The following is a 12,161-nucleotide window of genomic DNA, read 5'->3' on the forward strand; positions in this document are numbered from 1 at the left end:
TAAGGTTAATGTCCTCTTGTCCGCATATTAATGTTCTGATTGGGGGGGTTAGTGTGCCGTGTTTGTGTGACACGGGGTCCATGGTGTCTACAATTACAGAGAGCTTTTTCCTCCAACATTATAAACCTTGGGGTCCAGATCGCCTCCAGTCGTGTCAGTGGTTGCAGTTAAGAGCGGCAAATGGACTGGCCATTCCCTACCTGGGGTATATGGAACTAGATGTGGAACTTTGTGGGAAGGTGGTACCAAACTGTGGGGTGCTAGTGGTTCGGGACCCCCCAGGGGGTTTGTCTGTTCAAGTTCCTGGTGTACTGGGGATGCATGTAATTAGTAAATGCTACCAAGAGCTGTTTGGACAACATGGTGCCGCTTTATTTGATTCCCTCACGGTGTCACAGGCCCCCAAGTTGGTTGTACAAGCTTTGCAGTATTGTCATCAAGCTACATCTCAACTGCTCCCCAGTGTATTGGGAAAAGTAAAGGTGCGTGGGGGACGGGCACAACGCATTCCTAGTGGCACGACAAAGCTGGTGGCTGCAACGGGTGGAACCCGGCCATCTGGAAGTTCTGTTCTTTTTGAGCCTGTGGATTCTGGCTTGCCTGAAGGCCTATTAGCCTCTCCAGCATTGGTGAGGTCAGATCGGAGTAGCATTCCATATGCTTCCCCCATCGTGCTGGTCAAGAAAAAGGATGGCACCCTTCGGATGTGTGTGGATTACAGGCAATTAAATGTTAAGACCAGGAAGGATGCCTTTCCATTACCACGTATTGAGAAATCTTTGGATGCGCTCTCTGGGGCCTGCTGGTTCTCTACTCTGGATTTGGCGAGCAGTTATAATCAGGTTCCGGTAGCAGAGAGGGATAAGGCCAAGACGGCATTTTGTACGCCATTCGGCTTGTTTGGGTGGAATCGGATGCTGTTTGGTCTGTCGAATTCAGCTTCCACTTTCCAGAGGTTAATGCAGAGGATGTTCGGGGATCAGCAGTGTCAATCGTTGCTACTTTACCTGGACGATGTCGTGGTTTTCTCCTCTTCCGTGTCCCAGCACTTAGAGAAGCTAGAGATCGTTCTGGGGCACCTACAGCAGCAAGGGCTTAAAGCTAAGCTGGAGAAGTGTGCCTTTTTCCAGCGGGAAGTTAAATATTTGGGGCATGTGATTTCCAACGCTGGGGTCTCTACTGATCCGAGTAAAATCGAAGCTGTGGCTAACTGGAGACGACCCTCTCATGTTTCAGAACTACGCTCGTTTTTAGGGTTTGCCAGCTATTACCGCCGATTTGTTGAGGGTTTTGCAAAACTGGCAGCTCCTTTGCATAAACTGGTGGCGGAGCTGGGTGGGTCGAAATCGCGTAAAAGGTCGGATCAGAGTTTCTCTAATGGGTGGACTGACCAGTGTGAAGAGAGCTTTGTGGAATTGAAGAATAGGTTGGTTAGTGCCCCAGTACTGGCCTATGCCGATTTTACTTTGCCTTTCATTCTGGAAGTGGATGCCAGCTATAGTGGCCTAGGTGCCGTTCTTTCCCAGAACCAAGGTGGTAAGGTTCGGACCATTGCGTACGCTAGTCGTGGTCTGAGGCCCATTGAGCGCAATATGTCAAATTATAGCTCCATGAAATTGGAGTTTTTGGCGCTTAAGTGGGCCATGACCGAGAAATTCAGAGATTATCTGTTGGGGCACAGGTGTACGGTTTATACCGACAATAATCCTCTTAGCCACCTCTCCTCAGCCAAGTTGGGAGCGATGGAGCAAAGGTGGGCTGCGCAGCTGGCTGCGTTTGAGTTTGATATCAAATACAGGTCTGGTAGGAGTAACGGTAATGCCGATGCCCTATCTCGACAGTATTTACCTGGGAGTGAGACGATAGACAGTGTGGCTCTGGGTACATCAGTCCCACATCTTCTTCAGCAAGCTAGAGTTCTCCAACAACCTTCACAGGTGACTCAAAAATCAATCGCTGTATTGCCTTGTCACTCTGACAGCGATTTGTGTGCAATGCAAGAAGCTGACCCGGTTATTCGAGAAATTCTGTCATTTTGGCAGAAGAACCAACCTCCCGGTCCGGAAGAACGCAGGCACCTTTCTCACTCTGCTTTGGTGTTGTTGCGCCAGTGGGACCGTATAGTGGAGGATAGAGGTTTGCTATACCGCCGGGTGTTGAGGCCGGATGGGCACGAAGAAATTCGGCAGCTGCTTCTACCTGCACTGTTAAAAGAAGAGGTATTGACGCAACTGCATCAAGAGCATGGTCATCAGGGGATTGAGCGGACCACAGAGTTGGTTCGTCAGAGATGTTATTGGCCAGGTATGTCATCTGAGATAAGACGCTGGTGTCAAAAATGTGAGCGATGCCAGGTTTCCAAAGATGCACAACCGATGGCCCATAGTTTTATGGGTCATCTGTTGGCTTCACGGCCTAACGAGGTATTGGCCATAGATTTCACTGTGCTGGAACCCTCTCAAAAAGGGGAGGAAAATGTCTTGGTATTGACGGACATTTTCAGTAAGTACACTTTGGCTATTCCTACTCGAGACCAATGTGCCACGACTGTAGCTCAGGTTTTGGTGACGGAGTGGTTTTGCAAGTTTGGGGTGCCAAGCCGTTTGCATTCTGACCAGGGTCGAAATTTTGAAAGTGCTCTTATCTACCAACTCTGTCAGTTATATGGGATCAAGAAGTCTCGCACGACTCCCTATCACCCGGCTGGTAATGGTCAGTGTGAGAGGCTCAACAGGACTCTGCATAACCTATTGCGAACTCTGCCCTCTTCTAGAAAAAGAAATTGGGTGGCCTATCTCCCTCATTTGATTTTCTGCTATAACACCACACCTCACCAAACAACAGGTGAATCGCCATACTTCCTCATGTTTGGTCAAGAACCACAGTTGCCCATTGATTTTCTCTTGGGTCGGGTGCAGGAGCCAGTGTCGGGGACCGTGCATGACTGGGTGGTCGAGCATCAGGCTCGGCTTCAAGTAGCCTTTGAGGGGGCTAAGGAGCGGCTGGTGGTTGCTGCAGGTAAACGTAAAGAACACCATGATCGGCAGGGGAGAGAAGTGCCGTTAGCGGAAGGGCAGTTGGTGTATCTCCGCGACTATGGGGCGAGGGGTCGTCATAAGATTCGGGATTTGTGGAGTTCAGTGGTGTACAAAGTGCTGAAGGCACCGGTAGGAGCAGGTTCGGTGTACACCATTGCACCTACAGACGATCTGAGTAAGAAGAGGCAGGTACATCGTTCTCTGTTAAAAGCTCAGCTTCAAGGGGAACTCCCCGGTTCGTCCGAGGAGGAGGTTTTGCAGAACACAACACATCAAAGACGGGCGGAGGTTGAGCCTTCTAGCGAGGGCGAATTGTATGTGCTAGTGCCTCACCCTATTCTTGAATCGCAGGAATCGGCAGCAGTAGCACCTGGGGTGATTGAACCAGTTTCAGGAGTGATGGAGGCAGAAGAGAGGCCAGCCAGTGACCCTCAGGTAGCCAGTGACCCTCAGGTACAAGCTGAGGTTGTGACACGTAGGACCACTCGCGCTACCGCTGGCCACCATTCAAACCCACATCACCTTCCCCAGTCGATTGGGGGCGTAGCTAGTATATCAACTGACCGTGTGACTCCGATACATAATGTTTTTAGACCTTGGCCGTAAGTTACAAGTACCATGGAAGCATGCCATTGCCAGGGACGGCAATGTAAACAAAAAGGGGGTGGTTTGTGGCAGTCAACAAATTAGATCCCGTGTTGCCTTTAAGGGTTAATTGTTAGGTTGGAGGTAGGTTTTAATTTGTACACGTTAGTGCTTAAAAGGGACCTAGGGGGAGGTCTTGGTGAACCTGCCTTTGAGCCCCCACCTCTTCCGGGTCGTTGCTTCAGCGCAAGGTAGGATTGCTATTTGTGCCGGTTTCTGTCACAGTAGTTTGAATATTCTTTTATTTAAGAATATTCTTTTATTTAGATCACACTGCATTTCGTGAATCCCCTTGGCCTGTATCCAGTGCTTGCAACCCTCAGGTAATGTTAGTGAAGGGGGAATTGGTAAAGTTGTGTGATTTTAAGATATTAATTTGCGTGTTTTATTCATTGCAGTGCTATTAGTTGGCAATGACTGGTTCCCTAAATTTAAAGATTTCCGCGTGGTGTTGCGACCGGATTGTGCATCCAGCCAGCGCGATTGGATCAGAGCACCTGCTGTTTGTGTGTGATTGCAGCCTGCCTTGGCATAGGAGCTGCTGTTTTGCCTTAGAATCATCGCGATTGTGTCGTTCCTGGTGTGGGGCTACTGAATTAAGCTCTTTAATTATTTTGTTTCCTATTTCTTTAACGGCCCGACTGGAAGAGTGCCGCCGCCTACTTCTAGCAAAGTGCGTGTAATTCCCGAGCGGCGTGCCACGGTCAGGTTGTTTATTTTAAGGCTGTGTAAAAATTATGATTAGTATTATTTATAATTATTTCCATTTTAGGTTGTAATCTTATTTTGGTTATTTTTGAATTACTGTCGTGTTGTTCCTTTTTTTTTTGTTTAAGTTTGTTTCTAGAGCTGTAGACACTGAGTGGAAGAGACTGGTTTTTCTTTGGTTTGTTGTGTTCACTGTTTTTCATGACCTATTTTATTTAATTCGAATTGTGCACTTGTGTGTAGTGGAATTTTTTTGTAAACTGGTCCTCTACACTCTACGCCTTTACGCCTTTTTAGTGCTGGGAAAGCGTAATTGGGGAATTAGTAATGAAGGGTGCATGTTTTTAAATTAAGGTTAGAATAAAGCGCTTTGTTTTTAACATTCGTATCCATTTCCCTTGTAGAAGTGGGTTTGTGTTGTGTGGAATTGTTAATAAAACTTCATGTTGTTGTGAATATATCTTCCTCTGCCTTTTTGGTCTCAATGAACCTGTGAGCTGATATAATTCTCAAGGTGAAAGTCCCTGAGTGGCGTAGACGGTCGTAAATTCCTTCAATTTATGCACAGTTAATTCTTGGTCTCGGAATCTATCTCGTGATACACCTACACCCTCGCCACATTTACATCTAGCATAATGCAATCAGGCAGGTAATTTGGCATTTGCCAAACACATGTTCATCCATCAGACTGCCAGATAGAGAAGCGTGATTCTTCACATTATAGAACACATTTTCACTGCTCCTGAGTCCAGTGGCAATGTGCTTTCCTCCTTCTGACGCTTGGCACAGTACTTGGTGATGTAAGGGTTCTATGTAACTGCTTGGTGATGAATACCCAGGCCATGAAGCTCCTGGTATGGTGACAGTAATGCCAATAGAGGTTTGCAACTCTGCAGTTCTCAGTGTTGCGAATAACACCGTTAAAAATAACGGCGTTAGGTAACGGTGTAATTTTGTCAGCAACGGGATAATATAATTAATTACTTTTCCTGTCATTACAATGTCGTTGACGTTACTGGTCATTAAAAGCGGTGCGTTACTATATATTGATATTCTAACAGTAATGCGAGCGGACAGCTACCCAGGCTAGTGAGGAGTAACAGATCTCGATAGGTCACAGTTCTCTGTGTAACACCTGATTAACTTAACTGACTTAAGTCAGTAAGCGATTGGCTAAGGCAGCGTTATGGTAGCCAATCAGAGCCAGTGTTGTTACACGCGTGCCGAAGCACACCAGTGACACATGACACAGACACAAACGGAGAAGAGGCAGAAATGGCGAGTCAGGAGCGAGCCGAAGAAAAATTAGCATTTTCAAGGTGGCGATATAAACATTATTTAAGAAAATACAAGTTCCTGAATGTCTACCAGACTGGGTATTTGATTTATTTAATTAAGAATAAAGGTTTTATTGTTAAGTTTACTTCTGTTGGGAACAATGTGCAATAAATATCAAAATGTGCAATAAATATCAAAAGTTAAACACCTTTCTGATCTACTCATTTCAACTGACTGTGAAAACTGCTTTTTCAAAAAAATCCTTACTTTTTTTTTTTACTGTAACACAAACACTTACTTTCCCAAGTTACTTTCCCTTTTTTCAGTTACTAACTCAGTTACTTTTTTGAACAAGTAGTGAGTAACTATAACTAATTACTTTTTTAAAGTAATGTTCCCAACACTGGCAGTTCTTGAGCCAGCAGATTATTGGCAACCTTTACACACTAAGCACCTCAGCACTTGATGACCCCATTTTATATGTGGTCTTAAATGCTTAGATGCTTTCATGTTTCAATAATATTACTCATATATGATTGTGGAATATACAGTATAGGAGGGAAGAAATATAAAAAAATGAGCAACAGAAACTAAGCTCACCAAAAGAAAAGTCCTCACAGTCCCACACTAACACCCTTACACAAAATATACAACCCAAACCCCAACATAAAGCCAGTCACTCCCCGTAACACAAAGCAAAGTCTAAACATTCATGGAATACCCAGAAACAGAATACCAGCCAAAAGAATTCTATAACGGTAATACTCTCAGGCTTCAATATATAGCACACTAAATAGACAACACAGCACAAAAGCAGAACACACATAGCAACAAATTTGATGAAAAAGCCATCAAAGAAGTTCTCAAATGCTCAAGTTCTCAATTCTCCCAAGTCTCCAAGAATCTCTCAAAATCTGACCAAAAATTTTCAGAAGGCCTCTCAAAAGGTTGCTCCTCTTCCTGTTCTGGATCTGGAATCTGGACTAGAATGTGATGATAATAATCCAGAAGGAAACTATGCTGTAAGGACCTGCAACACAAAATCTAATACAAAGACATTCTTTCACAAATGTTTGTAAAAGCAGACTGAATGGCTCATTAATAGGTGTGTCCAAATACCTTTGTCCATACAATATATCTAGAATGACTAATTCACTGTTAACACTCCGAATCAAAAACTTAAAAACTTAGTGAATTCTTTCTGTTTTATAGAATAGATTTCTTGAGCTTGGAAATTCTTGAGGTTATCTTCTTTTCTTGTTCTCATAACATAATTGGTATACACACCAGACATAAAAAAGTCTCAGTTCAATCTCAGGCTATGCACACAGGACAGAGGACAGTAGTCATGAAATGAGAGATATTGTTTACCCTCACTACCCTCTTCCGCCTCATCAGTTTTTGCTTGCAGGAGACTAGGCATCTAGTTATGAATCTGACCATGTAACTCCTTCCAAAACTTCCCATTCCATCTTTTTGAGGCATTTTGTTGTTTTTCCTGGTTCCTAGTGTATGATTGATTGTTTTAAAATTTTCTCGGTGCTTGCATGTCTCTAAACTAATCTCTTATTCAGATATCTATAATCTCTTAAGTCATTCATTGGAGTTCAATATGATGTGTTACCAATTGTGTTGAAGATGGATTTCTTAAGAAAACCTCCATCTTGCCAACTGCTTACACCTCCAACCACCTTACCCACAACAGTGAAGAACAAATTACTAAGGGAAGAGTAGAGAGAAATATACTAAAACATATACAACATATCATAACAACAAACAACAGAGAAAGACAGAAAGACAAGACAAATACAGACAGTAGAGATACAGACAGTAGACAAATTAGAAAATGTGAAATTGGAAAATTTAAATAGCTTCATGTAGATCATTAATTTTCATGTAGATAATTTAGATATTGTTTTTATTAAGTTGCATTTTTATTATGTGGATATTGGCAAATTTTAAATATGCACAGTATAAAGAAAGATTTTAAATAATTGAAACAATTATTCAAAAAAAGCTAATGAACTGTAATCAACATGTAAACTGTAAACATCTAATACATAAAATATGTCTTCTCGTAACCTAACCAGATACTGTAAATGTGGGATCCTGCATCACTGTATAGGTGTAAATTTCTTTTAATAACAAATGTGTGTATTCTGCACATAAACGTTCATTCTGTTGTGGACTATTGAGTCTGGCTTTAATACCTATTTACTGTTTACAGTATGTGTACATGGAGGCAGTGGAAAAGTATAATGTAACTGTGCAGAAGGCCTCCGGAGAACTTGCTGTAATGAACAGTTACTCCCTCAAATCTCCCACTGTCACTCTGGTTCTGTGCTACTCTGCTTACAACATCAGCATTGGTGCCTTCAACCATACAGAGTTACAGATACCATAGAAGACAAAAGTGGTATGTTTTTCCTATTCCCATACAAGATTTATGTGACAGTCACCTGACCTTCATTAGAAACATGTGGCTGTATGGTTACAGAGTTGCCAGTAAATTCACTGTATTGCTGGGCCTGTAGGATAACAATGCAGTTCTTTCAGAAGGTAACTGATGGTAGATTGTTTTGTTGTCTGTGATGTTTCTCCTGGCCTCTTTCATGATACCTGGCAGAAAAGAGCAGTTGTTATTTAGACATTTTATGCATGTATATCTGTATCCATTATGTGTGTGTATCAATTATTCCTAAGAATTCATAACAGTGAAACATGAACAATATTAAACTGAGCTAACCTTTGCTTTAGGTATTGATCAGGCTACTCATGAAAGAGACCAATATACATTGGACACAACTACACAGTATGACTTTAAAGAAGTATTGCAGCCTATTAAGTACAGCCCTGTACAGAAGGTGTGCATAATAAAGTAATCACACAGTGTATAGCCAATCTGTTGCCATTCTAAACTTTCTTTAGCCATATCACCCTGGGGTTAGGGTTAGGGTATTATGTCCAAATTCTTAGTAATCCATTGTAGATGGTTACGTCTTAATTTGCAGACTGGCCATGGACAATTTGTGTTCATCATCCTGAAGCACTTCATTATTTCTGTTATTGACTAGTTATATTGGGATGGTGGTTTAGTAATAAAATATTTGCCTCCATTCACACCCAATTTATGTATTCCAGACATTCACTAAATAGAATTTAAATTCCTTCAAAAGTGAATGCCCACTGATAGTTTGGAGGCACAGGTATACCTGAATATGTCTACTTGAACTTGAAGTAAACACCTTACCACAGTAAGGCAAGTAAACAATGTAAATAACAGTAAACAAGCATAAAACCAATGTGTTTGGTTTCTACAGATTGGGAAGGAGCATTAAATGTTACCTTGAACAACAATGACAGCTTCAATCTTTTATGGAACAGCTCACTGTCAGAAAAGTATCACTGCTATTTGGTAGAATGGTGAGTGACTGGAGAAAAACCCACATACAGATCCTTCTATGAGAAGAAAAGCCACCATGAAGTCAAAACTCATACTTCGTCTTGCTCCTTCTAGTTCAGGCGTACTCAACTAAATTTGTCCGCGGTCCAATTTTGGCAGATACCTGTGACCTGAGGTCCGGTGCGGCGGGGGTGGCGAACGTAAGTTGTTGAGCGGGGGGGGTGCGAACGTAAAGCCTGGTACTTTCGCGATTGACTGTAGCGCGTGACTCCACCCACCCAACGGTGGAGGTGTTTATACTTTTGCGAGCGTCACTGCAGTGTTCTCCGAAACGATATGTGGTAGAAACACCCCTCAAAACAGGGGAATGAACATTTACCTGACCAATTTTAATGTTGCTATGTGCTTCAGGTTTGAAAAGTGCTGTAATTTAGGTTAAAGTTGTAACTACTTGGTTTCACAACAAATATCTGTCTGACTGAATAGTTCGCGCGCAAAGTTACAAAATTCGAGAGGTGCACGACCTCGCGAACCGACAGCGCGCGAGGCACTCGCGCACACGCGGAGCCACAGCGATTACGTCATTTTCGCCGCGCGGACCCTCGCAGGCAGGCAGGGGTGGGTGGTGGTGGGGGGGGGGGGGGTGGCGAACGTAACACTCGTGACGGAGTGTTTTTTCAATAGCCCTGAAATAAATGCTCCGGTTTTGTTTTGGTCCGTATCCGGTTACATATCCGTATCAGGAATGAGATTGGGTCCGGACAGGACTGCGTTCGGGTCCGGATCCGGACCGCGGTCCGCCAGTTGAGTACCCCTGTTCTAGTTAATCTAATCCTCATTTAAGGATTATAAATTTTTATGTAGTGTTGCCTTTGCTAAGCTGAGCCTTTCCTGTCTCTCACGGGCTTTCTTTGCTGTGATATGTAGCATCATTTCAGCCATATAAGAGATACCACTTTTTGCTGCATGCCAGGCCATATAAAAACACCTGCAACCTGAGGAATGCCAACAACAGTGAGCACACCTTTGGCAGGACCCAGGTCTACCTCTCCGAAGGATGTCAGTTCCATTTTATGTGTATCCTGACCATGACCTATCTTGCTCACACATTCAATAAAGTGGAATTAACCTGTATTATAGTTGTGTTATGTCAAGTTGTGTTATGCCATGTTATGGAAACCCTGCACAAATTTATCCAGATTTATTCACATTGTCTTTTGTCAGCACCGTCAGCTGCTCCTGGCAATGTGAGCATCTATAACATTACCCACAGTTCCTTTGTAATTACATGGAATCCAGTGTCTGAGATGGATCTGCATGGTTTCTTGCAAGGCTACATTATCCGATACATCAACATGACTGACCACAGTGAAAAAAGTGAGTGTTGCATCATATTATCATATGAATTAGAGTGACTAAAATAATTGAAGTAAACACAGATGTAAAATTTAGTTCTTGCTGACAACTTCATACACATTTTGTGACGGGCGGGGGTGAGCAACAAAAAGGAAGCGATCACGCCAAGTCTCAGGGAAAAAGGATGGTTTAATAGAAAGTGTGCAAACCTAAAACCCGTGCTATATCTCCAAATTAAGGATATAATGACCAGCGGTCAACTGGTACAAAGACAAGACATATATAGGCAAACAAACGACCCTCAGGTGAGACAGATCACGGGCTCCGCCCACCTGAGGGACGCACATGACGTCACCAAACAACAACAACAACAGCCGCTGTGGACAGAGGCGGCCGGTAGGGGGCCGCCTCACCGTGACAGACCCCCCCACCAAGCCGCACTCCCCTCCACTGGGTGTGTGGCACACAGCGGCTGCACACAAAACACGAAGGGGCAGGAAGGCAGGGACAGGCATGGACACCTCCTGAGTCCGGGAGCTGAAACACAAAAACATACATTACTCAGCTCGCCTCCCCGGGCGGGACCCTGGACCGACCGGGCCGTTAACAACACAAAACCACGCCCCAGTCGGTCACAGGGCCCTCACGCCCTAACCGGCATTCAGCCGGTAAGCCCCATGAGTGTGAGGACGAGGGGCTACGGCTCCTCTCTCGTCCCTCGTGTGTGTGTGGGTGTGCAGGCTACCTCTCCAAGGCGTAGCTACTTCACCTCCTGGACCTACCTCCTCCCAGAGCTGACCCCTGCCTTCTGCTAGGGGTCACCCCAGCCTCCTGGGGAGCCAACCCCTCCCGGGGCCTCTCATCTCAAGGTGGACTCCTCCACCCAACCCAGGAGCGCCAGGGACCGAGGCCCAGAGCACCCCCGACGCGGGCTAGGGAGCAGCCCCAAGGGCCTCCTGGTCACCCCGGGCAGGAGGGAGGATCTCCATCCCCAGCAGGAGCTTTTCAGACCGGAGCCCCATGGTCCCCAAACATCCAGGGGCCCCAACCCTCTAGGGAGGGGCTCTTCACGACCGGGCTCCGGTCACCCCACAACACAAGGGGGCTCCTGCCAGGTGGAGACCCCCACAAGGTCCAGGAACACTGCCAAGGAGAAGCACCTGCACAAAGAACACAACCTCACACACACACACACACACACACACACACACACACACACACACACACACACACATATATATATATAAACACAAAACACAAACGCGCCCTACCCTATTCAGGGCCTCCCTCGGGAGAGACGCCCTCCGTGCCACACCCTATGGCATGGGACCACAGCCGGTCCCCCCCCCAAACACACATTCAGGGGGAGGAGCATGCGTGGAATTACACACAAACAGTTGACAACACGCTGGGACACAACACACACGCAAAGACTAGACAAGCAAACAAAAACGGTGCACAGACAGACAGACGGGACCTACACATGCGCGCTCGACATAAACACACAGTGACGCGCGCCGCTCAGAGTCGCAGTCGCTCCCCACATTTAACACAAGATACACGGGGAGCGAGGCGACGGTGACGAGCGGCGACCGCGTCACACACAAAACACGCAACATTAAACATAACGAGCACGCACACTGATCCACACATCCGTCGACATGAACACACGTTTTAACAAACACAAAACATGAAGAGCCTTTTCAGGGAAGATGCCCTGGTCCTCGCCGTGC

The 12,161-nt window shown here is 45.1% G+C and overlaps 1 protein-coding gene across 1 annotated transcript in view; it reads right to left on the reverse strand.

Moving 5' to 3' along the window:
- Positions 1-7,687: 7,687 nt before the first annotated feature.
- The window catches only part of srek1 (splicing regulatory glutamine/lysine-rich protein 1), a 60,811-nt gene continuing 56,337 nt past the window's right edge, over positions 7,688-12,161 (reverse strand). Inside the window, exon 12 of the mRNA XM_077012063.1 lies at positions 7,688-8,288. Coding sequence (XP_076868178.1) covers positions 8,280-8,288 — 9 coding nt within the window. The 3' untranslated portion in view covers positions 7,688-8,279. The remainder of the gene's footprint in view (positions 8,289-12,161) is intronic.

Source organism: Brachyhypopomus gauderio, chromosome 7 (genome assembly GCF_052324685.1).
Source record: "Brachyhypopomus gauderio isolate BG-103 chromosome 7, BGAUD_0.2, whole genome shotgun sequence".
NCBI classification, from domain to species: Eukaryota; Metazoa; Chordata; class Actinopteri; order Gymnotiformes; family Hypopomidae; genus Brachyhypopomus; species Brachyhypopomus gauderio.